The following is a 26,451-nucleotide window of genomic DNA, read 5'->3' as shown; positions in this document are numbered from 1 at the left end:
ATTTATATCTCTCTCTCTCTCTCTACAGATCTAAAAGATATTGCCCGATATATCGGTATCACATCACATGTGGTCGCCAAGAAATGATCTCAAAGCGGTGGACAAAAGTTTCAAAGATTCTAATTTTATTAAAAGAAAACACAAAACATTTAAAAACTCTGAATAAAATTAATTAAGAGTCACGCATGCCTCTCTCATTTCACGGTGCCTGAAATCGACTGCGAGTCGTGTTTTCACACATGTGGAGTCCTGGCCGTCTTCCTGAGCGTTCGGCCGGAGGTCGTCCTCCGCGGAGAAGTCACCGCCTCCCGGATGTTGGCGAGCAGGCCACGTTTGGTTTTTGGCTGCACAGGAGACGTCTGGGAGAGCTTGGTGAGGTCTGCCTTCAGAGAGACAATCTCCCTGTCCTTCTCAAGGTTTTGCCGCAGGACGTCCTCCAAAGATTTGCTCTGAATCGGAAAGAAAGACCAGTATCCCGTCAAACAGCTGAGTATTAAAGCTCGTCCTGAACAATTCTACAGCCTGCCTCTGAAATCTTTGCTCTTCCAGCTGCCTCTCACATGGAAAGGTTTTCCTCGATGAAACAGCAGGGGGCAACATTGGACCGTTAAGATGAACGTCAAAGAGGATTTTAAAAAGAGACGTCCAACATACTTTCTCTACAAGTGCTCATGTTATATTACCAACATTATTACTGATGCGCTCCCATGACAAGCAACGCCCGCTTTACAAATCTAGCAGGTGATCCTTTTCTTTTCAAAGTTGAGGGTGCAATCCTACCAGACTTCAGAAGCCAACATGCTACACTTTGTTTTCACTGTTCTTCAAACTCAACTCTCAGCAGAGATAGTCAGGATGTGAGGCGGCTCAGTCCTCAGCATCTTAGATCCTTAAAACCCTGTGATAACGTAACCAACGAGAGATCGACTAACTGTTGCACCCCTTCAGTTCAAACATCCGCTCATTACGACTTCTCAGAAATATTCAAAAGGAGGAAAAAGTCTGAATGAAACATTCAGCCGTTTGTGGCTCACCATGAACATTTCTGGGCAACTTCCAGGAGGTTTGTTCATGTGTGAAAAATTCTGTGATTGGAAAGTTCTGGATAATCTCTTCCTCACCTGATCGTCAGCCTTCCTCAGCAGAACCTCCAGATCAGTGGACTTCTCCAGGAAACCGTCTCTGACCTTCTGCAGCGTGTCGCTGAGCTCCATCAGCCGTCTCTCCAGGGACAGGATCAACTGAAACAAACATGAAAGAGAAAACTCAGAATGTGATGACACAACCATGACTGGATACTGAATTTTAAATTTGTCCTTGTTACCTGTTGTTTATCCTCGCACATCCTCTCGATGGCACATTTCTCTCTGTAGAGCCGGTTGCATCGATCGTCTGCTGTCAGGACGGAGTGAGCCGAGTAAAGTTCACAATGAAAGCCGTCAGTTAGTGAGATCATTGTGGGGGAAAAAAAGGACAGACAATCATCCATAAACATGTCAAAATAAATAGGAAAACAAATACAGAGCTCACTACAATGCACCTCAAACTACCTAAAAACAACACCCGCTGACCTGCTGAGTCCGTAGCTTTCTGAGGTGGAGTTTGGCTCGACTGGTCGGCTGTTTGAACTGAACATGCTCCTCCTCTGCTGCTGGATGTTAAACTCTCCAGCTCCGACACTTTACGCTTAAGGGCCTGCATAGTTCGTGCAAATGGAAGTTTTAGTTTCAGGACAGGACAGAGCTGATCAGGCCCTGCAGTAGGCTGTATATAAGAAACTCCTCCCCCTCTTTCTGCTCTCTGACTTTAAACAGGAGCATCATTTACTGAATGAACATCATGCTGTGTTGAAGAAGACAATTCAAAACAATCTTTACCAAGGGAATAAATCAGCTGACAAGTAGAAACATTTGATCAGACTTCAGTACCAGTGGAGTCGCCCCCTGCTGGACATGTCTTGTACTTTAGCTTCAAATATTTCTCACCCGTTGAAGTGTCTGACGACTGTTCAAATGACAAACCTCCACTTTCTCCTGCTCAGCGACGAACTCGTCGAGCGGCACGTAGTCGTCTTCCAGGTTGTTCATGGCGCTCTGGTAGGCGTGCTCTTTGATTGCATCTTTGTACATCTCAAACGTGTTCTCCAGCTTTTCCTGGTAGCTCTCCTTCAGCTCCTCTATCTGCCGACTGAACATTGAACACAGAGGCAGCTGTGGGCATGAATTCCAGAGTTCTGCATTACTCATCAAACTTTCACAAAGAAACTTAACCTACGTGCGGAGTTCCTCGCTCTCCATGATCTGCTGCAACATGGCGTCTCCCATTTCTTTACGGATCTCCATTTCCTGAACCAGATTTCTCCTTCGCTCTACCAGCAGTTTTGATCGCAGATTCTCAATCATACTCACGATCTCCTGGGAGAGAATCAAATATTTACAGGAGTTACATTTAAAAAAAATGCAATTTAAGATTTATTTTGTGTCTTTAACCAAAAGATGCTGCCAGAGAAATAGAGGGGACAGTGTCTAAATTGCACAAATACGTTGCCAACGTTTCAGTATAGAAACATGGCTAACATATTTGTGCAATGTAGCCAGTGTGCAGGAGTTTGCCTGCAAGTTTTTTTTTTTAAAGATTAATTTTTTGGGCTTTTCGTGCCTTTAATGCAGAGAGAGGACAGTGGATAGAGTTGGAAACCAGGGAGAGAGAGTGGGGAATGAAATGCGGAAAGGGGCCATGGGTGGAAGCGAACCCGGGCCTACCGCTCGAGACGAGAGTCTCAATACATGGGACGCGCACCCTAACCGTTGCGCCACCAGCGCGCCCCTGCCTGCAAGTTTTGCTAATTAAAAACAAGAAATTACCCAAATGTGGTGCCTGTAGGACTTTCATTTTTGTTGCTGTGGTAGCGATAATGGAAATAATAAACCTGGAAAGCCTAAATTGAACGCAGCAGTTCTTTGAGCTAGACGCTCAGAATTCTGGGGCGGCGGTAGCCTAGTGGTTAAGCGTGTGCACCCCATGCACAGAGGCTGAAGTCCTCCAAGCGGATGGCTGGGGTTTGAATCCGACCTGTGGCTCCTACTCTCTCTCTGATTTCTGAATCTATAAACTGTCTAAATAAAAAAAGGCATAGAAAAACACAAAAATGATTATAAGTCAGTTGCACCAACTACTCCCAGGCTTACTATGGATGCCTATCAGAATGCATTGCTAGGATATGCTGTTACATCTCTCTGGAGGTCTGGGGGAAATGAGTTATAATCACAGCTGACTCCACTTCAGTGGGGAGGTGAACATAACGTCCTGTGGGTGGAACCGGCCTCTGGTGTTTAGCATGGTTATCTTATTTTATTTTTTAGCTCACTGGCTAAAGCTAGTTTAGCTCTTGGCAGCACAGAGGAAAAAGGGCAGGGACTGCAGAAGGGTACATTTAGGAATATCTAAAATATTACAACTGAGAAAATGAGTAAGAAATGTCTTGTGTGTGACTTGTTTTTGTAAAATGTTTTACATGCTGAGGCAGCAGAGACATGTCAGCCTCGTCTTCCTCATCCAGCAGCTCATCCTCAGACAGGTAGCTCTCCAGGGCCTGGCTGTCAATCGACCCGTTCCTCACCAGAGGTTTCCCATCGCGGCCGACCAAACACGGAGCCAGAGATTCCAGGTGTTTGTCTGTAATGACCTGGACCACCTACAGACAGCACAGGTGGGATCAGAATGTGATGCCGCTTCTTTTCAAACATTATTCAACGACTCTGACTGACCCGTTTGGCCACAGCGGAGAACTTCATCACATGCAGAGTCTCGTCGTACGTAGAGGCACACTGGTTAATGTTGACGATCATCGATGCTCGCCCTTTACCGCAGAAGACAGCCTGGAAGAGCTTTGTGAGTTTACTCTCTCTGAAAGGAATGTAGCTGCTCTTCATCCTGACCACAAACACAGATGAACACGAGGGTTATAAGAAGATTTGCAGCTGGTTACAAACACCTGACCACCTGTAGGCCTACCTGTCGGTCTGGTTGTTACGGAGAGCGTTGATGCACTTCCCCAGAATGAGCAGAGAGTTGTTGATGTTTCCCGCCTCCTTCAGTCTCTCCCCGAACGTTTTGGTTTTGTTGCATCTTTCTGAGCCGGCCAGGTCACACAGAGAAAACCTAAGAAACAAAATGTGATTTAGAAGGATTCATTTCTGTAATGGAGCTCCTCTCATGACGCTGCATCTACCAGAGCTCCGATACTGGACCGGACAGTCAAGTACCAACAACGTTACATCACCTCCCATCATGTCTTCATCACTGACATGCTGTTAGCTTGTAAGAATAAACAGACAAATGACTAAAATGCAGAACACTGTATTACTATGCGTTAACTGCACACAGGTAAAATATAAACAACATGAACTCACTCTGAGATCCTTCTTACTGTGCTGCAGTCATCGATCTTCAGTAACTTCATGGTGAATATGCTGTGGCTGTGAGTGAAGCTGGTGTCAGTTTAAAAACAGTCAAATGTAAAGATTGAAAGTTAAAGTGTGATGGAGCGAGAGTTTGCCTTCTGCTGGACGACTGGTTCATCTTAGTGGCTGCTGCACTTCTGTTCCTGTTTCCAAACTGAAGCAGTCTGCTGGCTTCTCCCAGAGTCTGGATGTTTATCCACCTTAGATCTGAAGAAAGTGTTTTTAAGAATCTGTCATGCATTGTTTTTTAAACTGAATTTTAAGCCTTTAGCGACACAGAGATTGTTGCAGTCAACTGAAAAACCCCTCTCACCTTTAACGTAAGCATTCCCAGCCCCGTCGTCACACACTCTCAGAGAAGCTCGTTTCTTAGATTTGGAGCAGAGTGAAGGTTGAAGCAGGTCGTACACACACTCGTTGTAGATCTCAAAGAATGCAACCCACAGTGCAAACTGACTGCTGTCTGTTTCTGTTGAGTTATTTACAGACACCAAAAGGAGACAGAATGAAATGAGGACAGAGGGAAACAAAGACGGCTGATATCATGCAGTGTCGCCTTTTTAACACTTTTCTGTCAGAATTACTTTAAAACAGTTTTAAAATGCAAGACAATAACATAGCAGTGTGTGATTTGAATGAGGACTACCGGCTTCATCGCAGTATAAAGAGGAGGAGAGAGCCGAGCTGGAGTAGGACAAAGACTCTGATCCACTGCTGGCTCTGAGAGGATCACAATCCTGGAGGAGCAAAGAAATCTGCACGTTACATCATCACATTTCAGTTGCATTTAAGTTACCAGCTTCTTCTGTTTTTTTTTTTGCAAAACCTGAATAAACATTGGACATTAAGTTAACTCACCTCTTTCAGTGAAACAAAAATGGCTGCTTTAGAATATCTCTCCTGTTTGACTTGGTCAGGATCCAGGTATTGAGCATCGTTCCTGAGGTAAGGTTTCAGGTCCATCCCCTCATACTGACGGCCTCCGATGTGCTGAAAGGTGGCATCCAACACCCGAGGGAGGATCCCCGGCTCTTTAGGTCTTCCTGAAACATTTAACAGCACAAGGACTTGCAGGAGAACTGTGCAGGACTTGTTATCGTTGTTGTCGTTTGCATCTTTACCTTGGATTGTGAACGTCTTCCCAGCATTGGTGACTCCATAGCTGAATATCAGAGCGTTCTCCCCGTCCAAGAAATCAGACATTTGAGCTTTGACCGTGTCCTCGAACAGCTCAGACTGAGTCGTCTCTGGACCAAAAATCTGAACTCAGACAGAAAGATGTTGGGTCAGAGAGGACAGGTGCATCAGCGTTAACAGATAAACGTGCTCCTGCAGGTGAACTGTGCTGTGGTTTCAGATGACACACACCTGTGAGAAGGAGAATTTGTGGATGGACATGCCGATGCCTCTCTCACTGCTCTTCATGGTGGCAGAACCTTTAGGTGCATTCAGGGTCACCGTCTGGCTGCTTTCAATCGCCACACAACCCTGGGAGAGCAAAGGTTATGGATCTTTATTACGGGTTAAGGAGCTCAGGGGTAAGAAGTGAAAAAGTGAGCTTACTATATGATCAGACATTAACCTTCTAAGATTCTGGCCTTGAATGGTCTGGATTTGTTTGGACAAGAGAAGGGAGACAGTTTTAAGACTTTAGATTTAGGGAGTCTTTAGTGAAAGCAGAGCAGACTGTTCACTCTGCAGAGGGGGTTTGAATTTAGGTGGAAGTAAGCTGGTTGTAAAAGCAGAACTTTAGAGACTTTTTTTATTTTTTAAAGGATTCCTAAAGAGAAGCCACACCCTGTGTACAGTCAGGCCGCTGTGAGTGTTTGGGCAAGGCAGAGCTTCATCTTCAACCAACCGTGTTTCTGCTCAACAACAGCACTTCAACATGCTATGTTGAAGTGCTGGCTTCTCTGACAACAATGCAGCAGCCAGTATGTCCTCCTAACTTTTGTGTTGGACGCCCCTCAGTTTGTCAGATATGAGAGCAGTTATCAGGTCAACAGGTGTTGCAGTGATGGAAGCAGGCAAGAGAAGTGGTTCAGATAGAAGTGATTGTACCCGACCTAAAAAGCCTCTGCATGTTTCTAATAAGCTCCACGAGCAGAAACGTGCTCAAACTAGGATCAATATTGGAGATGCTTTTGAAAAATGGAGAGAGGTTAGAACACAGAAAGGTTTACAGACCCATGCAGAGCTGGATAAACACTGAAGCTTCAGTGTCCACCACATGGTGACCTGTGTGAGCATGGACTCTGAATGTATATCCAGCTCTGTACCTGATCCTCGTTGTCAGCGAGCTCCTCTCTGGAGAAAGGCCGGACTCTGAGGTACACTCTCATCGTCTGCTGCTCTGCAACACCTGGAGCTTCAACCTACAAACAAAAAGAACAACAATCAGACCACAAATTCACATCTCAGTGTGTTTTCAAAAGGTTCACTGCATGGCCACAAACATCTAAACAAGCGACCTTTCCTCACAATCAGGATTTATTTGACTCAAATGTTTAAGTACAAAATAAAATAATTGGATGAAATCACGTAACCTGTTGGGATGAGGTGCTGACAGGATGATCACGGTCCTTGTCCACAGGCTGCATGTGGTCTCCTTCTTCATGAGTCAGATCAAAAACTTCACTCATCTTGAGCTCCAAAGTGTTCTTGTTAGTCCATGCACTGATTGACTTTATGCTCCAATGAAGATGTCACAGCGTCTGACTCTTTGAAAGAGAGTCCACGGGGATGTTCTGTCTGTAAAAGGAGTTATTTCAGCAGCATGTGGGTCTGCTGGTGTTGCCAAACTGAAACCAAAAGAGAGCTAGTCATCAGGTGTAATTGGAAGCAGGTGTGATGTCAAGCAGATGAACATGAGCAGCCTCAGTCACTTCACAAGCCTAGGTACAAAGTCAAACATCAAAACATGTTTAATTCACTCTGAGCGGTATCAACTTTTCTGTTTTATTCATATAAAGACAAAACTTCTGAAACTGAAGGCTAAAAAAGTCCTGAGATTTGTCTTCCTGGGTCACTTAAAGCTACGACAAAATCTGTGCTTACAAAGCTTCTCATTTTCACAGGAGCTTCAAAACGGAGCCAAAATGGCCGTTTTTCTTAAATTTAAATAATCAGAAAGGGGCTGAGGCGCAAATAGAAAGGCTACCTGGGGTCAGCACCAAAGATGGGGACTCAAGTTTGTTCATATTACACACATACAGTGAGCAGGCCAGAAAGCTTGGCATTATTTTGGATTCTGACCTTAGCTCTGCCATCCATATGTCCAACAGAGAAATGAGTCCATGCATTCATCTCAACCAGTTTAGATTACTGTAACACTCTTTATGCTGGGTTATCCAAACAATCTGTAGGAAGACTTCAGTTTATTCAAAATTCAGCAGCCAGAGTCCTGACCCAAACAAGAAAATGTGATCATATCACTCCGGTCCTCAAAACACTCCAACACAGAATCACCTTCAAAATCAAATAACTATAGTCCATAAAGCACTCAATGATTCAGCACCGAGTTTCCCGCATGTAATTCCTCTCTCTCTCTCTCTCTCTCTCTCTCTCTCTCTCTCTTTCCCCTGTCTCTATCCACTGTCCTGTCTCTAAATTAAGGCACAAAAAGCCCCCCAAAAAAAAAATCTCACAAAAAAAGTACATCATAGTACACAACTGTTAGGTCATTGGACGATACATTTAATCAACACATCTTGCAAACGATTTTAATGTTCATCACACGAAATGCAAAGTCAGAAATTAATTTCTGAATAATTTCATAATGATAAAAACTAAATAAAGTAACATATATTTAATAATTAAGAGAAGAAGTGCTAATTCATGTCGTATAATCTTTATATTTACAGTCCATCTGCTAATTGTTCATTATTTTAGCCGCTTTTCGTACAAAACCGCGAGTAAAGGCTTATTGTCCCCGTTCGGCTCCCGTAGAAAGAAATATGAGGATGCGGAAGTAGTTCTGACCTGACAGATTGGTTCTGACAGATCTTCAGGGTGTGTCTGTTTGTAAATTATAAAACAGATGGTTCACACAGAAATCTTCCTGTGAAGGAAATCATCCTGAACTCTCTCACAGCTCAAGAGAAACTCTCTGACGGTAAGTTTGATCCCCTCCGTGACGGCGCAGTGATCTTTAATGATTCAGTTTGTAGACCTGAACAACACCTTTATTTACCTGACAGGTTCAACAGTGTAGTGCTAAAGGTGAACAGTGTGATCGGCCTTTAAACAGGTTGACATGACTTCTCAGTTTTACTGACAGGCTCAGTTAAAATAAGAATATGTGAACAAATGATTTAAAAATAAAAATACAATTAATCCTGCTCGAGAAGTTTTTATTAGTGTGAGGAAGACGTTTAAAATGTAAATGAACTAAATGTTCAGAGGAGTTTGGCACAGGAAAAGTTTCATACTCAGGGAATAAACTTTGGTAATGACTGTAACACTAAGTCTGACTGCCCAGATAGATAACAGCAGCAAAAGCATTTTAAAATGTTAATACATGAGCTGTATTTTACTTTCTTATGTTAGATTTCTTGTCCTGATATTTATGTTTGTATTAGCTTAGAAGACCTGCAGCTGCTTTAAAAGAAATCTTAACACCCAAACAACCTCTTTATTACTCAGTTATTACTGACAGTAATACGTCTCACCTGTTTACAAATAATAAATCTATTAGCAGGAATTAATTTATGTGTGAAATAACTATATTTTGTTTGTGGTTATTGGCACGAGGATCCTCAGATAGATTTAAAACCTGTCAGGGTTAATGTTTTTTTTACCGTGGCTGAATTATCTTGTGTTTTTAAAAAGTTTTCCTTAAATTAGGAATAATCGGATATCAAGGCTAGATTAAATAATATAGTTTGCAATCTGTGTAACAAATGTGACTGTGATAAAACTGTAAATTGTACTAAACAGAAATATTACATAGATAAAAATAATGTAGCAGAAAAAAGTATTTTGGGATAATAATCTATGAGCAGTGTTTCCCTTTAATCATCTTTTATGTTGATGTATTTATATTTTCATGTAGTGTTGGAGTTCTCGAGATCGGTCTTGTCTTCAGACTACAGGAAATACATTTAGAATCTGGCTGCTTGAATGTCGGCCGTGGCAGGTATAGTAAGGGTCGTCTTTTCCGCATGGCAGAATTAGATTTCCATCTATTATTTTAAAAAATACCCTTTGGCAAAGTTTCTGAAACATTGCCCAATATTTGGTGCCAAGACTTCTACTTTTATCGTCGTGGAATCGATACGGTTTCCTCTGCAAGTTTGAAATTCTGGTATCATGACAACACTACTCCGTATAGATTTCAGAAGTGACACACAGAAAGAAAGAGAGCCGCTGTGGAGAGTGAGGAGAAAACAATCAGGCCTTGGAGGAAATAGTCAGAAGAAGATATGAGGCTTTATTTTAAGTTTGTCATTTTTATTTTATTGCTCTGTCCTCTCTTGTTTGCAGACACGATGGCATCACCGAGCCCACTGTCCAAGGCCAACACCAGCTTCTCTCTGGCTCTGTTCAAGACGCTGAGCGATAACGACAAGACGGCAAATATCTTCTACTCTCCTTTCAGCATCTCGTCCGCTCTGGCCATGGTGATGCTGGGGGCCAGAGCCAACACGGCTGCACAGATGTCGGAGGTAAACACACACACACACACACACACACACACACACACACACACACACACACACACACACACACACACACACACACACACACACACACACACACACACACACACACACACACACTCTTATTCTTTAAAAAATCAAAATGGAAGAGTCAACAAAAACTTCTGTGTCTGTCTGTCATTTGAGCTACTCTGCAGACTGGTCACCATGATACCATTACAGTAAACATCTCTGCTGTAAAAACAGGCTTTTTAGAATGGGTGTGTATGTGACTTCCTGTGCTTCTGCAACCAGCCTCTAGTGGACACTCGAGGAACTGCAGGATTTTGCACAGCTTCATTTTTCAACAACGGAGGTTGCTTCTTGGTTTGAACAAACTTCACACAGACTGTAGTTTGTTCGACTGACGAGGCCGGGCCTTTAAGAGAAAGAACTCTTCATTAATGCTTTCAGCCATGTTGTTGTTGTTGTTGTTGTTGTTGTTGTTGTTGTGCGTCTCTGTAGGAAGGGGGGGGGGGGGGGTGAACTATGGGTGCCCAAGGGAAGAGGAAGTTAAAGAGAAATAATAACAAAGACCACTCACTTCACAGGAATGTGAAGCATGTCTTGTGTCATGAGTCCGTCCGCTCGTCTCTGTGACAAAGTGAACAATCAGAGCGGTGGGCGAGGAAGGGCAGAGGCCTCGCTCTGCATGAATCACCAGTTTTTCCTCTCAGCGTCAGCAACAAAGACAAAGATCTGTTCAGACTCTGACTCCGTTTGACGGGGGGGGGCGCTCTGTGTTGTGTTTCCATAGCAACGTGACATAACATGGAAGTGCTAAGGCAATAAAGATGTACAGTAGGTAATGTGTACACCTCATCAGTTCACATTATGGAGCAGCAGACGTGTCCACCCGTCTGTCATGCAATCATGTTAAATATTCTTCAACTCTCGGCTACGTTATTCAATAATGACTTTGTAGTCAGAGTGTAAACTTCTTCTACGCAGCAACGTAAACACAGCAGAGGTCGAAGTCAGAGAGTAGAGCCACCGCTCCTTCACATCGAAAGGAGCCAGCTGAGGTGGTTTGGGCATCTGATTAGTATCCATCTGGACACCCTCCCTTTGGAGGTTTTTTATCGGACACCCCCAACTGGGAGGAGATCCGGGGGTCTGGCCTTGCAATCCCCCAGGTGGAGCTGGAAACTGTGATGGGGAGAGAGAGAAGTCTGGGTTGACTTACTTCGGCTGACACTTCATGAAAATGTTCAAACTCTACAGAGAAATATAACACCTTTCAGAAACGTGCATGTTAGTAGATAAAGTGGATATGATCAGTGGAGATAGAAAAGGTAAATTAATGACTTAATAAATGGGAGGGCCTGCTGCTATGGACACCCCCCCCCCTCCTTCCCCCCATTTTTTAGAGAGCAGACTGTTCACTCTGCAGAGGGGGTTTGAATGTAGGTGGAAGTAAGCTGGTTGTAAAAGCAGAACTTTAGTGTCATTTTTTCTTTTTTAAAGGATTCCTAAAGAGAAGCCACACCCTGTGTACAGTCAGGCCGCTGTGAGTGTTTGGGCGAGGCAGAGCTTCATCTTCAACCAACCGTGTTTCTGAGGAAAGAATCCCAGTCATGAGATAATCAATCAATCAATCAATCAATCAATCAATTTTTATTTGTATAGCGTCAACTCATAACAAGTGTTATCTCAAGACACTTTATAAAAAGCAGGTAAAATACCTTACTCTTTGTCTGTTAACATTACAAAAGAGCAGGTAAAAGACCTTACTCATTGTTATGTTACAAAGAGCAGGTAAAAAGACCTTACTCATTGTCTTTTAACATTACAAAAGAGCAGGTAAAAAGACCTTACTCATTGTCTTTTAACATTACAAAAGAGCAGGTAAAAAGACCTTACTCATTGTCTTTTAACATTACAAAAGAGCAGGTAAAAAGACCTTACTCATTGTCTTTTAACATTACAAAAGAGCAGGTAAAAAGACCTTACTCATTGCTATGTTACAAAGACCCGGCCTATCCATCATGAGCATGAGATAAGAAGACGTTGTGTAAATAATTCACAAGAGGAGATTACAACAGACGTAGAGCAGTTCAGGCTGGCACTGTCATGATAGCTATGAAATATGGAGCAAATTGAGCATTGAGTTTTACTTATTCCTTGCAGTTGGAGGCACTATGGTTAAAGTTGACTTTTGTTATGTCAGTGTATTCAGAGGCCAACCCTGATCATATCTGTGTAATTTGAGGCAGATCAGACAAAGTATATGAGAGTTACAGCCACTTCCTGTTTGATGGCGAATGATGCATCTGTATGGCGAGAGCGTTGGACGTAGGTGTTTGAGCTTGAAAGTGTTGTATGGCCAAGGTGTTTGAATGGTCCCCACCAATTCTGAGCGGGAAATGAGCTACCTTGTAGCAATGGCTAATGCTAACTGAGAAGCAGTAACTTCCTGTTGTCAACAGGTGGCGCTGTGACTAATCAAAAAATGTAAATTATGAATGTGTTCAGGGCGGGTCCCGTGTCATGTATGAGAAATTTTAATATGATTGAACACTGCATGGCAGAGATATAAGCATTTACTTTTTTGGCAAGTTGCCAAAATGCACATCAAACTTTGAATACACACCATAGCCACGCCCTTTGACGAAATAACGTGCAGAGCACAACAGGATATGTTGATCACTAGAACACGCTGACACTAAGTTAGCATCCAACGGTTGAACGCTTTCGGACTAGCTTTATTTTTCGCTTCTGCCAGTCTTTAATTTTATACATATGTTTATGTATTTCAGTTTTACTTAAACTGTATTTCCATTTTCTTTTCTTTCTTCAAAAACAAGATTTCATCCATATTTCAACACAATATGCACAGAAAAATACATAAACTTATGCCTTTCTTATATTACATGCAAAAGTTCTCAAAACTACAAAAAAAACGGTTCTGCTACTTAAGAGCTTCTTATCAATGCAATACAGTTGCAAACAGGTTTCCAGTTTAACTGAATAAAAGATCAATCCTCGCTTAGCATTATGCTAACAAATAACATGGGAAATCCCATAGAGAAACAGCGAAGCTAGCGGAGTTAGCACTACACTTTTTACATGAATATAAGTGCAAAATATGAAAACGAACAGTCTTCATGAACTCACGGTTACTTGAGATATGCAGGAGCTTTACAAAACTAGCAAAAGAGCATGGGAGCTAGAGACAAGCCATGACAGACATATATGAATGTGGCGATGAGCTAAGCTAGCGCTCATGAACATCATAGCTATCTCACTTGGAGGTTACGCATCCTTGTGGAACAAATTGGAACCACACTCTAAGCATCACTGTTAGGATTTTTATAACCGCCAGAACTCAAACAGATGCACAAAGTCTGACTTACCGGTGAATGTTGCACCCTCAGGTCCTCTGCTTCACCAAGGCAGAGAAGCCTCAGCCTGCAGCAGAGCAGCAGGTGATGCAGATGCAGCAGCAGGTCCAGTCCATTCTGCCAAAGTTCCTGCTGAAGGTGGAGTGCAGGAGAGATAAACTAACGGAGAGGTGTTTTGCTAACTTCCTGAGTGGTATCATCTGGTGAGGGGAACCTTAGAGATGAAGATCAAATAGGTTGTGGAGAGTTTTCATGCTTGTTTTCTTCCTGCTTCGCTCCCATACGCAGCTGTGTTCAGATCGTTCAGATGCATTTGGGAGAAAACATCAATGCACAGATGCAGACATGGTTTTTTAAGTGTGAATCCAGCAGCTCAAACATCTGTGTTATTACATATTATGAAGGGACAGAGTTCTGGCTTTCCTCTTTGCGGCCTCTTCCTGTTTTATCTCTTCAAAGCAGAAGCTGGAATCGACAATGTGGTGAAACCGAACTGTGGAAAGTTTCATATTCTGATATCACAACATATCAAGAAAAACACACATTCCTCTGTTTCCTATTTTCTTTGATAAAACATAACCACATTTAGCAGACGTCCTTGTGACTGATGGGTAACATCTTGCTGATTTGGATTCACACCAGCTGAAAGTCTTGAGTTCTTACTGAGAGAGAGGCCTTTACGCCAAACCATGAAACTAACAATGGTGAAGGGATGATTGGTGGAGGGATGACTGGTGGAGGGACGATTGTTGGAGGGACGATTGGTGGACGGATGACTGCTGAAGGGATGACTGGTGGAAGGATGACTGTAGGAGGGATGATTGGTGGAGGGATGTATCTCAGAGTTTTGTAAGCATTTAAAAAGAAATCTACAAGAGCAAAATAATTGTGCCCAACTTTAAAAACACTGAAATACCCATCCCAGATTTCCACCAGCCTAATCCAGTAAAGTGTTTATTAAACACTGGTTCTTTACTCTTTGTAGTTATGTAACAGCTCTCTTCTTTCTCTGCAGTGTCTGAAAATTCAGGAGTGTCAGGATGAAGTCCACGCCAGCTTCGCCCTGCTGCTCAGCGAGCTCAACAAGGCGGACGCTCCGTATGCCCTCAGTGTGGCCAACAGGCTGTACGGGGAGCAGTCCTACCAGTTTGTTGAGGTGTGTGTGTGTGTATCAGTGTGTGAATAAGTAGAGCAGGCGTGGTTCGTTTACATACCAGTAATCTGGAGTGAAGCAGGGCTCAGGAGTGATGGATGACGGGTGGACAGACTGTGGAGATATGTTTCAGCCATGGATTTCAGTGACTGAAGTCAAAGAAATGATTGTGTGTGAATAAGAGTGAGTAATGTGTCAGGTTGTTTGTGCTAACAGGACTTCTTAAACAGCACAAAGAAGCACTACGAGGCAGAGCTGGAGCCTGTGGACTTCATCAGAGGTTTTGAAGCTGCAAGAGTCAACATCAACAGCTGGGTGGAGAGCAAGACACAAGGTAGATCCTACACATGAATACACACTGATGAGTTAGTTTGTAGACCAGATTAGTCTTTTATCAAATGCAATCAAAATAAAGAGCCCGAAAAGCTTCAAATGAGGCAGGGCACGTTTACTCATAGAGCAACTCACAGTGCTTTAAAAACACAGAGTTAAAAACATCATTAAGCAAAAAACAGACATTAAAATACAAAATATATAAAAATATGAGCCCAACAGGAAAAGGTTTATCCTCCTTTAAATTGATCTATGCAAACAAAGCTTCTGCTTAGGCCTCCGTCTTCTCCTGAGGATGCTTACTGACACTACTTTGGGCTTTTTATGCCCTTATTTTAGAGATAGGACAGTGAGAGTCAGAACTCAGGGAGGGGTAGACTGGTCGGATTCGAACCCGGGCCACCCGCACTAGAGGACTTAAGCCTGTGTACATTGAGCGCTATCGTTGGTGACGCCTTGACACTTTATATTTTACGGGGCCTTTAACCCTTCTAATCTCCACATTTCCTCCACATTCTGCAAGACTCTGTCAGTCTTTCTGTATTTTCTTTTACTCGAGATCTATCTTTATCCCAAAGCTAATCGAAACGCTCTTTACCCATGAGGTTACAGCCTGCCTGTTCAGACGTGCGTTCTATTGTGTGACAAAGCTTCACAGCTCTGTCTACTTCTCAGGTAAAATTAAGGACTTGCTGGCTCAGGGTGTGGTCGACACCATGACCCGGCTGGTTCTCGTCAACGCCATCTACTTCAAGGGAAACTGGGACAAAAAGTTTCAGGAGAGCTCCACGCGGGACGCTCAGTTCAGACTCAACAAGGTAACGCCAATCACATGGTCCAAAACTAAAGTCAGAAAAATACATTGACTATTAGATGACACTGCAACAAGAAAAAGCGCCTCTTATCATTTTTTGTTTTTTGTTGATTTCAGAATGAAACCAAGACAGTGAAGATGATGCACCAGAAAGCAAAGTTTCCTTTGACCTTCATCCCTGAAGGCAACTGTCAGGTAAATTGTTACAGCTTCCACCCACAGGACATGCTCGCTAGGTTTACTGGTGACTCTAAGTTACCCGTAGATGTGAATGTGACAGCTGGGATCAGCTCCAGCCCCTCCGTGACCCTGAATGGGAAGTGTTATAGATAATTGATTGATGGATGCATTGATGTCTGAAACCCTCTATCCAACAGATCCTGGAGATGCCTTATAAAGGAAAGGAGCTCAGCATGCTCCTCTTCCTGCCCAATGATATGGAGAATGGTACAACAGGCCTGGGGAAGGTAGGACCCAAGCACAGCTGAGCACATTAAGAAACCCACGAGAGCGAACACAAACTGATCATTTGATTTTGTTCCCACGTCCAGCTGGAGAAGGAGCTGACGTACGAGAACTTTGTTGACTGGACTCGTCCGGACATGATGGACGTGCAGGAGGTGATGGTGGGGCTGCCTCGGTTCAAGATGGAGGAGAGTTATGACCTGAAGAACGTCCTGATGAGCATGGGGATGGTGGACGCCTTTGACATGGGCATGAGTGACTTCTCAGGTACAGAATACATTTTTAAACAAAGAAGATTATCAGATTCAATGTGCTTGAAAAATCAACATGCTCCCTCTCCCCTGTGACAGGCATGTCTCCTGCAAACGACCTGGCCATTTCCAAGGTCGTGCACAAGGCGTTTGTGGAGGTGAATGAGGAGGGGACGGAGGCGGCTGCAGCCACCGCTGCCATCTTGATGCTGCGCTGTGCCATGCGTCCTTCAACCTTCATCGCTGACCACCCCTTCCTCTTCTTCATCAGACACAACCCCTCCATGAGCATCCTCTTCGCTGGAAGATACTGCTCCCCGGAGTGAACGCTGCACTTTTTTCTTTCTCAACAAATACGTCTGCAAGAGTAATGTTGAGAATCTCTCCAGAGTTTACAGATGGTCAGTCTGAGCTCCCGTCCTTTTTTTTCACAAGTTAAAACTATGGTGTTGGATTTCTTTACTGCTCTGCATCACTTGTGCCTTCTTGAACACCATTGCACTGTTTCTGTTTTGCTCCTTACCTCCTCTGAAAGATCTGGTTGACTTTATGCCTGTAATGCACGTTTGGCCCTTTTTGCTGCAGTCCCTGTCTTATTACCATTAAACACTTTTCTCAAACGTTACTCTCTTCTAAAGAATCTGCCTTTATCATAATGTCTACCATGAAGTAAAGTAAGTATTTTACATCGACTGTACTTTAACACCATATGAAGGTTTGAAGATTGTAAACTTTTCTGCATAACATGCAACACCAGAGCTCCTTTTTTAAGTCAACCAAAGAGAATAATGTGATGACATCACATTTTCAAAGTTATAATCAAGCAAAGAAAGTGATGCATGTAGTGATTGTCGTTATGCATTTGATGAATGAAGGCTATAAAGAACTTATTAACCTGGCATGAAGTCTGTAATGAGATTACACGTGAAATAAAAAGAGTGCTTTGCAAACGTTTGGTTCTTTACATTCTTTCCATGTTCTCAGGTGTGCTTCAGTCTCCTGTGATATCAGGTATCAGGAGTACTTTGACCATTCAATCATAAAGAGTTAATACTAAACTGGCTGTCTTTGAGAAGTCCTCATTATCAATGGCTTAACTGTTAATGTTTAACATGAACATTCTGTTGTAAGGCTCTAATCAATTTAATGCTATAGAGAAGAAGCCTCCTCTTATTTCAGGCTGCTCTTCACCTGCTGCACACAAGTCTTTCTTTAAATACTTCAAGCATTACTCCATACGTGTCTTGTCTTTTTTATACTTTGAATTAATTAGTTCTTTTAGATGGTGCATCATTTCTAGGATATACAGTACATTATTTGTTATACTTTATTAATCCCAGAGGGGTTATTGAGAGAAATGCTACTCATACACACGTGCTCAAACAGAACCTGTGGACATGCATTCATGGAGAACTGTGGGACTGTTACATAAGGAGCATAAAGAGTCAATAGTACTCTGGAAGTGACCTGGCACCTCTCCAGAAATCACACCAACTTTGATACTTTGGTCGGCACCAGGCCTTGAGCTGGCGACCCTCAGGTTCCCAACCCAAGTCTCTATGAGGACTGAGCCACTGCCACCCCAAAGATGTTTAAATTAACCCTAAAAGGTGTTTCTGAGTAAAATTATGAAGGTCTCATACCATACATTTTTTTTTATTTCCCTTGGGATCAATAAAGTATCTATCTATCTATCTATATATCTATCTATCTATCTATCTACCAATGTAATTAACATGTTGAAGGAGATTAAACATTTACTTAAAGGTGTCTCAAATAAACATCAGAACCTTTTGCAGAAGGCATAGTTACAAAGGGTTCAATTACTAAATGTATCTTCTCTTTTCTTTCATTACTTTATTTTATATTAATCTGGTCAGACTTGTAAAACTGGATCGCTCCTGAATACTCCGGTACAGCAGGTGGCGGTATGCACCTTTAAATGGGGAATTGCAATACGCCAGAAAAAACGAAGAAGAAGAAAAATATACGCTTCCGGACTACTTCCGTGTTGTCATGTTTGAAGTGTTATTGGAAGATAAATAGCTTGATATCAGATGATTTAGACAGTTTATTATCAGAAATGTTTTCACGATGAAACCAGAGAGAAACGGACAGTTTGGATGACGTCACCCAGAGTCGTAGCAGTTAGTCGTTAGCATAGTTAGCTCCGGTTGTACCTGCTTGTCTGGTGTGAAACATGGAGAGGTTAATATCTGTGCTGACAGACAAACACGTCCTCTTCTCGGCTTCCTTCACCATCAGACTGGCTTTGGTTTGTTATGGAGACTACCAGGACCGGACCATGGAGGTTCAATACACTGATGTTGATTACCACGTGTTCACTGGTGCTGCGAGATTCATCACGGAGGTAAACAACAACAACAACAACAACAACAACAACAAGTTTATTTATTCTGTCACGGGTTTTGTAAAGCTGTTATATGTCTTTTCATATCATACAATACGAAAAGCACAACTTTTGCACCGTTGATATCATTTCATATTTTTTTACATTTATTTTTATTCTTCCTTTCTGTGCTGTATACATTTTTTATACAATTAAACAATTTTATACAATATTTTTTGTAATTTTTTTTTTGATAATTTAGCACTGTCTTCTTTTTAAACATTGCTGTACATATATAAACAACACAACTTCAGAAGGTCAACACTTTTTTATTTTATTTTTTTATATTCAGGTCTAATTACAGATTTTTTCCTCAACTGTTTAAAGGTTCTTGTTTAAATGTCACATCTATTTTTATCCCTGCACGGGTTATGAACATTTCATGTATAAATCTATTTTTAATTGCACAGTTTAAGTTTGATTCATCTAGACGTATTCTTTAAATCTTTTTTCAGGTTAATATATATGTAGGGGACGGAGGGCTGCTTTGAATTTCCCTCAGGATCAATAAAGTATCTATCTATCTATGTATCTATCTATGTATCTATCTATCTATGTATCTATCTATCTATCTATCTATCTATGTATCTATCTATCTATCTATCTATCTATGTATCTATCTATCTATCTATGTATCTATCTATCTATCTATCTATCTATCTATGTATCTATCTATCTAAAGTCAATGTCGGACATTTTCCCTCAGGGTGAGTCTCCGTACAACAGATCGACTTACAGATACACTCCTCTCCTCGCCTGGCTGCTCACTCCTAACATCTATGTGAGCGAGGTGTTTGGAAAGCTCCTCTTCATCGTGTGTGACGTGCTGTCCGGTGTGCTCATCTACACAATCCTCCGTCTGAGAGCTCTGAGCTCCGAGGTTTGTTTCCTCACACATTTAATCTGTGTGTTGAATGAAATCCTTGTTTATAAGTGATCGCGGACTATAGTGAAACCTTACTACACGTCCAGGGTAAAGGTATAGAGTTTTTGAGTCTTCTTGGAAATGCTCAGAGCAGGTTAAGTTATGTTTTTGATGTATTTATGTTCAGACAGCGTGTCGTGTTTGTGCTCTCTGGCTCCTCAACCCTCTGCCGATGGGAGTGTCGAGCCGAGGAAACGCAGAGTCCATCCTGGCTGCTCTGGTGCTGGGGACTTTACTCTGCATGGAAGGTATGTTTTCATTCTCTGTTAAGTTACTTTTAATGTCATGTACATACTCGGCTGCTCTGCTCACAGGTTGATCCTTTTTCTTCTAGCCCGGCATCTGACATGGGGAGCTGTACTTTATGGTCTGTCCGTCCATATGAAGATCTACCCCATCACATACGCTCTGCCTATTGTTCTGACGCTCCGCAAACCAACAGACACGTCAGAGGAGCATGCAAAGGGGTTCACGTGGAAGCTGAGGAGGCTCGTCAAGTTTATAGGAAGCTTCCTGAACAGAGAGCTGTTCTTCTTTGCGAGTGTTTCTGGAGGAGTGTTCTGTTTGCTGACGGGACTCTTCTTTTACATGTGAGGTGAAACGCTGATCTATTCTCTGCAGCATGTGACCTATTGCAGATCCCCAGCTAGTTTTTTGCCTGTAGTTTGATACCCTAAACAACAGACATGTCATGATTTTCCCTTCATGACATCACAAAGGGCAGTAGCCCCTCCCCCAGGTGGGTGACACTCCCACAGCTAGGTGTTTGTTCTGCCCTCTGAGTCTGCCTTCTCACCGTAAACAATAGGACTTGGAGAGAGAAAGACAGAGTACACCCAAGTCCTTCCAGAGAGGGGGCGTGGTCAGACACAGCTCATTTACATATTTAAAGGTACAGACACAGAAACAGCCTTTTCTGAGCAGGGCTGAAATAGAGGGGTTTATAGACATGATCAAATACAGGATCAGAGTTATATGAGCCTCTCTTCGTTATCTCTGAAGGAAAACACTTTAAATAACTGTGGATGAAATGTGACTCCTCTCCTGTCTCGTCAGGTATGGTTGGGAGTTCCTTTATGAGACGTACCTGTACCATCTGACCCGGAGAGACATCAGACACAACTTCTCTCCATATTTCTACATGCTCTACCTCACTGCAGGTATTCTCCTCCGTGCGGACAAATGAACGAGGACGAGTGATAAAATGCTTCTCTATTAAATCTGTAATAAAGTTAAAAGCATGCTTGTTGTGTATTAAAAGAGAGTAAGTGAGTGCAGTTTCTAAACTTGCTTGACCTCTTCTGTCTTTTGTTTTCATTTTGCAGACAGCAGTTGGAGTCCTTTACTCGGCCTGGCAGCGTTTCTTCCTCAGCTCATCCTGCTGTTGGTTGCATCGTGGGCCTTTCACTCCGACCTGTCCTTCTGCTGCTTCCTGCACACCGCCATCTTTGTCTCCTTCAACAAAGTCTGCACTTCTCAGGTACACGAGTCTCAGCGGAGATCGGGTAATGTTCGGTCCTTCAGTGTTCAGGAGAATATGAGAGCTATCTTTTGTTTTTGTCGATCAGTGTTTTCATGATCATAACTTTGTTTGACATCGTGAGTCATTCTCTTCTTATGTTTGATCACTTTTGTTTGTGAAGTACTCTGTAACTGAGTGTTTCAAAGTGCGACATAAAGAAAGGTTTACTTACTTCCTGTAACAGCAATGTTTGTTTCTCCTTCCGTAGTACTTTCTGTGGTACCTGTGTCTGCTCCCTCTGGTCATCCCTCACCTGAGCCTGTCACTCAAACAGGGGGCGGGACTGCTGCTCCTCTGGTTTGCTGGACAGGTAATTCAGTTGATAAAAATATTTCAAACACTTACACTAACACAGACTTCAGACTTTCAGCTTGCTGAAAAATGTGGTAAACATTAAAGATGCTGCCTTAACTTTATAATAAACATTGTCCACACTAAAGCAGTGATTCCCAACCTTGTTACCTCGGAGCCCCTCTGACTGTCTCCAAGAAAAGCTAACCTCAAAGAAGACTAAGTCTTGCGCCCCCCTGATATCTTTGGTCTTTGGTGGTCAGGACCCCAAAAGTGCAGAAAGTCTATGAAGGGCTTTTCCAACATGTTTGTTTTGTTCCATCTGAGCGCCGAACTGCACGACTTCTCATCAAATAAATCTGACATTATGGTCACGACTTCTCATGAGGGGGAGGAGGGGGAGGAGGGTCCTGAGGCTGGATCAGTTGAGAACCTTTTAGTCTAGAGGATAAAAACACACTCTGATAAACACTCTCACCTCCTCAGGGAGTTCTGACCCTGATTTGATATTTACTCTCTCCTCTCAGGGTATCTGGTTGGGTCCGGCCTACTTCCTGGAGTTTGAAGGTTTTAACACGTTCCTGTGGATCTGGATTGCCGGACTGATCTTCCTGATCATCAACTCGTTCATCCTGATCCAGATCGTAGTCCATTACAAACCAATGCAGACGCACAGAGCCAAGGTCGAATGACTAAAGGTAACGATGGACTGAAGATGTATGACAATAAAGTTTGTATTTTGTTAAAGCTCAGTCTCCCTCGTTCTTTTTTTATGCCTTTTAATGTAGAGACAGGACAGTGCATAGAAAGAGAGAGAGAATAGAGTTCTGTCGCAGTGTGAAGCTTTGAGCAGCAGGTGGCAGCATTTCCCTTCATAAAGTACAGTTTGAAACATCTGTCCTGGTGTAACCCCTCACAGATTAATCAGTCCACCTCGTACAAACACGCTGGCAGAGACTCTAATCGGACTCCACTCTCCTAATCTCACATGATCACAATGATCACAATGATCACTTTGGTCACTTCCGGGTGTGTTTGCTGGCCCGTATAATAATAATAATAATAACATGTTTGTCTGTGTGAATATTTTAAGTCATGTTACAGACTAGAGGAACACAATATTTAGGAGTAACACATTTATATATGACTGTATGTACATGTGTGAGTGAACGAGCATACATGATTTTGTGTGTGCGCGTGTGTGTTCGTGTATGAGTCACGGTCAGCTGTGTCCTACATTTCTTCTTCATGAATCACAGCGGTGCACTCAGAGACCGTTGTGGAAAATGGCCTGTGGTAGACAGTTTTGTTTTAACACTGAATACCATCACATTCAGCGGATTGTTTATAAAATCCTCCACAAATAAAAGACCTTAAACGTCTCTTCTTCTACTTTCTTTTCTGTTTCAAAGCGCTCCGTCCGTCGTAGGCCTTCTCTTGTTCCCAGTACAGCATGTAGTAGTCTGGGCAGGTGGCCCCGCTGGAGGTCTGGAGTGTCTCTAATAAAAATGATTACTCTAACTTATTATCAGGTCTGGTTCTAGAATTAAAAGACTCAGGGTGCAGCAGAGGTAAAGAGGTGCAGCTACAGGGATTCGCTAATGAACATGAACCTCGGTGTTATGAGCCTCGCATGAACAGATGAACCTCAGAGTTTAATGTTTAGAAATCAACAGCTCGGCTGCTATCTTTGTCTGAGCACTGACTTGTTATCGCCTGTAATCATACTTATCTCTCCATGATCTGATGGATGTCAGCGTGATTATTTAAAGGATATCTTCTTCTTTAACAACAACAAACTGCTACATCAGCAGTTATTTTGGGCCTCTGTTAGAGATAGGACAGCTGAAGGAAATATTTTGGGACGAAACCGATATTTGGAAGAGAGAAAATTCGATAATGATAAATCATCCAATATCTTTCTTAGATCTGTGTTCGATCTGTAGAGATAGAGATACATATTCACATTTATTACAATGATCGCTCAAATTAATCAAACAATTATGGAAAAGATTTATAATGAAGACGAGATGGTCAGTCAACTGGAAAGTAACTGTTTATCTACATACAACACACTTTGTTTTCCCCTTTGTCTCAGACTCAGGTGCTGCACAAATTTCATGCATCAATAACAAACTAAAAACAAACAACACTTTTTCATTAATGCATTAAAACATTGACAAAGTTAAGCACAGGAACCCCTAAATGTCTGTTTTCTTCTTAAGGCTTCTTTATAACGAGCTGCATGTGGAGGTTGAGCCTGTAGAGACTCTCGGTTAAAGCACTTTTTTTTAGAGACATGGACAAAGTGAAATAAAGGGAACAATCCTGCATGTTCATTAGCATTGCGTGTTTGTGGGGGTGGCTGGCGGTTGATTGCGTGACTGTCTTCCATATGCTTAGTAGGGTGCGTGTTTATGTTCATGCGTGTGTGTGTGAGCATACATGTCTGACATCCCCTCAAGGATCCTCAGTATTGTCACCAGGGGGGTACGGGGAGAAGAGATGCCAACATTGTTGTGTCTATGTATGCATTGATGCATCTGCCTATGGAGAGTGTGTATTAATGTGTGTGTGTGTGTGTGTGTGTGTGAGAGAGAGAGAGAGAGAGAGACAGAGTGGGTGTGACCAATTAGGCCAAATGGTGTGTGGAGCAGCAAAGAGTATGAACGGTCACGCAACCTTGCATGGTATAGGATTATAGGTCTTGGTTTGCACACACACACACACACACACACACACACTCCCCCTCTAACTCACAGATACAGCTGTCAACAAGCATCAAACACTTTGCTTACACTATGGTTGCCGTGAGCGATCACTCCTCTCTCCTGATTGGCTTTCCTCCTTTCATTGTTTTCAAGCTAACTGCTCTTTTCTCACCTCCACATGTCCTCTCTCTCTCTCCTCCTCACCCTCTCTCTCTCCTCCCCCTCTTCAGGGCAGCAGTAGCTCAGTCTGTAGGGACTTGGGTTGGGAACCAGAGGGTCACCAATTCAAGTCCTGGTGCGAAAGTATGGAAGTTGGTCTGGTAGCTGGAGAGTTGCTCTCTCTGTGTCTCTCTCTTTGTTTGTCCTCCTCACCCTTTCCGTCCCCTCCCCGTCCAGAACAAGTGTCATACAGATGGCGTGATGGAACATAGCGTGCATGCAGTCAGAGTATAAAACATTTAAAGTCCTCTTCCTCTTGTTGTTACATCATCAGTCATGAACCTGCAGTGAGACAAAGCAGAGCGCTCCTTTGGGGAAACGTGTGAGAGAGATATGATGAACTGTTTGTATGCATGACTTCCTGTTTACTCACTTAGATGTCATTCATGTTACAGAGCCTGATGCATGTTTCAGGCTGCAGTGCCTTTGCACCTCTCCTTTGTTGTTCTGTTGTCTGTGAAACTCTCAGTGCGGACTTCTAATCAGAGTCCACTGCTGGACAACAGAAAGAGTAGGGATGTGCCCTCAACATGGATTTAGAAGAAGAATAGAAGAATAGAATTTTATTTGTCCACAAAGTGGAAAATTGTCTGGCTTCAAAAGAACAAGACAGAAAAAACATTATGATGAACAAGACAACATTCAAGCACAGCAGGAAACCAGGAGAGCGCCTGTAGTCCTCGACAACATCACAATCAGCATGGTTCGTGAATTTAAAATAATAATTTAGCATAATAATAAGCCAGAGTTTTAAGACATTTCATAAATTTATAGGTTTAAAAACAGTAATTTCATAAAACAATGTGCAGTTAAAGTTGAGGGGGTCGTTTTTTCCTTTATGAATTTAATAATTTTATTGCATTTGGTACAAATTATTTTTTATAAACATTTTTGGTGGCTTTTTTAAAACCTTCTTCTTCACTTCGGTTACAGGACAGCTTTTCATTGAAGTAAGATATCTAAAACCTGATGTGCAAAGTGAAAGCAATTAACTTCCCGGTTTGATGGAGGTCCACCTCTCCTGGGACTCCTGAGGATGAGGATGCGACCACAGCTCCTAGTCTACATCCCCTCGTCTCCTCATCCACTCCCTCGTGTCCTCTCCCTCCTCCCTCTCTGCGGTGCCAGCGTTCCCCTGGCTCTGGACGATGCCTCAGACGGCGGTGAGTGTCGGTTTAAGGTTTCCTGGATCGTGTGAAGGTGCTGTCATGCCAACTTTACAGCACATTAATCATACAGGCGGCGCGGCTACAGATACTGTATCCTGTTCTGCTGACGGTTAATTATTCATAGAGACATAAATCTGAAGGATGAGACCACATTCGGTCAACGTGAAAAATTCAGCAGCGACTAAAGAGACGAGGACGTTAACAAAAGAATTGAGATATTTTTAGTTCTTGAAAATGTTTATGAGAGGAGAACAGGTTTATAGAGAGGCCATGATGGATATTATTTCACTCTGATTATCAAGGCCGCCCATAAGGGGGGCTAAAGGGGCCCAGTCACATGGTGGGGGTCCAGGGAGGTTAGCAATGAAAACACCACTTTTTATTTTACACATAAAAACTCACCATGACCTCTTAAAGCAACAGAATCCCTCATTGTATTTGTTGTTACGTCAGTAAAATGAAGCCTGTTTCAAAATAAAAACTCTTCCTCAAATGATCAGGGAAGCGATTATGTTGTACGCTCATGTTCAGAGGCTGTAGTCCTCGTCACAGCGGCCCTGGGTTCAAATCCGACCTCTACCCTTTGCTGCATGTCATCCCCCCACTCTCTCCTCTCAACACTTCCCGTCTCTCTTCTGCTGTCTGATCTAATCAAAGTAGAAGAACAACACCAAACTCTAGG

At 42.6% G+C, this 26,451-nt stretch overlaps 3 protein-coding genes across 6 annotated transcripts; 2 read left to right on the top strand and 1 right to left on the bottom strand.

Annotated features, from left to right (window-relative positions):
- Window positions 1-104: 104 nt before the first annotated feature.
- On the bottom strand, window positions 105-7,343 carry zgc:56231 (uncharacterized protein LOC406257 homolog). Of its 2 annotated transcripts, none has more exons than XM_020645371.3 (18): window positions 7,010-7,343; window positions 6,743-6,838; window positions 5,832-5,951; window positions 5,585-5,723; window positions 5,322-5,506; window positions 5,110-5,200; window positions 4,777-4,932; window positions 4,559-4,670; window positions 4,413-4,478; window positions 4,015-4,161; window positions 3,768-3,933; window positions 3,515-3,694; window positions 2,275-2,414; window positions 2,022-2,187; window positions 1,572-1,695; window positions 1,325-1,395; window positions 1,122-1,241; window positions 105-449 (listed from the first exon to the last, which is right to left on the bottom strand). In XM_020645371.3, exons 1-18 carry the CDS (start codon window positions 7,103-7,105, stop codon window positions 234-236), a joined length of 2,391 nt encoding a protein of 796 aa, XP_020501027.1. In that variant the 5' UTR covers window positions 7,106-7,343; the 3' UTR covers window positions 105-233. The 2 variants fall into 2 exon arrangements, with proteins under 2 accessions (XP_020501027.1, XP_020501028.1); XM_020645372.3 differs by having other exon boundaries at window positions 1,325-1,392.
- A 1,075-nt stretch (window positions 7,344-8,418) lies between these two features.
- Window positions 8,419-17,472, top strand: serpinb1l3 (serpin peptidase inhibitor, clade B (ovalbumin), member 1, like 3). Of its 3 annotated transcripts, XM_065948922.1 has the most exons (11): window positions 8,433-8,577; window positions 9,517-9,600; window positions 9,948-10,129; window positions 13,540-13,644; window positions 14,522-14,662; window positions 14,876-14,993; window positions 15,668-15,810; window positions 15,924-16,001; window positions 16,184-16,273; window positions 16,358-16,538; window positions 16,622-17,472. In XM_065948922.1, the coding sequence occupies exons 2-11, from the start codon at window positions 9,585-9,587 to the stop codon at window positions 16,846-16,848; spliced, it is 1,281 nt and encodes a 426-aa protein (XP_065804994.1). In that variant the 5' UTR covers window positions 8,433-8,577; window positions 9,517-9,584; the 3' UTR covers window positions 16,849-17,472. The 3 variants fall into 3 exon arrangements, with proteins under 3 accessions (XP_065804995.1, XP_065804994.1, XP_020501029.1); XM_065948923.1 differs by lacking the exon at window positions 9,517-9,600 and having other exon boundaries at window positions 8,419-8,577; XM_020645373.3 differs by lacking the exon at window positions 13,540-13,644 and having other exon boundaries at window positions 8,437-8,577.
- Window positions 17,473-18,503: 1,031 nt separating this feature from the next.
- On the top strand, window positions 18,504-22,417 carry pigm (phosphatidylinositol glycan anchor biosynthesis, class M). The gene is made up of 8 exons (XM_020645395.3): window positions 18,504-18,893; window positions 19,639-19,812; window positions 19,985-20,105; window positions 20,192-20,447; window positions 20,914-21,017; window positions 21,183-21,337; window positions 21,588-21,689; window positions 22,198-22,417. The coding sequence occupies exons 1-8, from the start codon at window positions 18,723-18,725 to the stop codon at window positions 22,360-22,362; spliced, it is 1,248 nt and encodes a 415-aa protein (XP_020501051.2). The 5' UTR covers window positions 18,504-18,722; the 3' UTR covers window positions 22,363-22,417.
- Window positions 22,418-26,451: the final 4,034 nt, after the last annotated feature.

The sequence above is a fragment of the Labrus bergylta genome, chromosome 20 (genome assembly GCF_963930695.1).
Source record: "Labrus bergylta chromosome 20, fLabBer1.1, whole genome shotgun sequence".
NCBI classification, from domain to species: Eukaryota; Metazoa; Chordata; class Actinopteri; order Labriformes; family Labridae; genus Labrus; species Labrus bergylta.
Note: the sequence above shows the minus strand (reverse complement) of the source record. Positions and strands in the feature narration are given on the sequence as shown.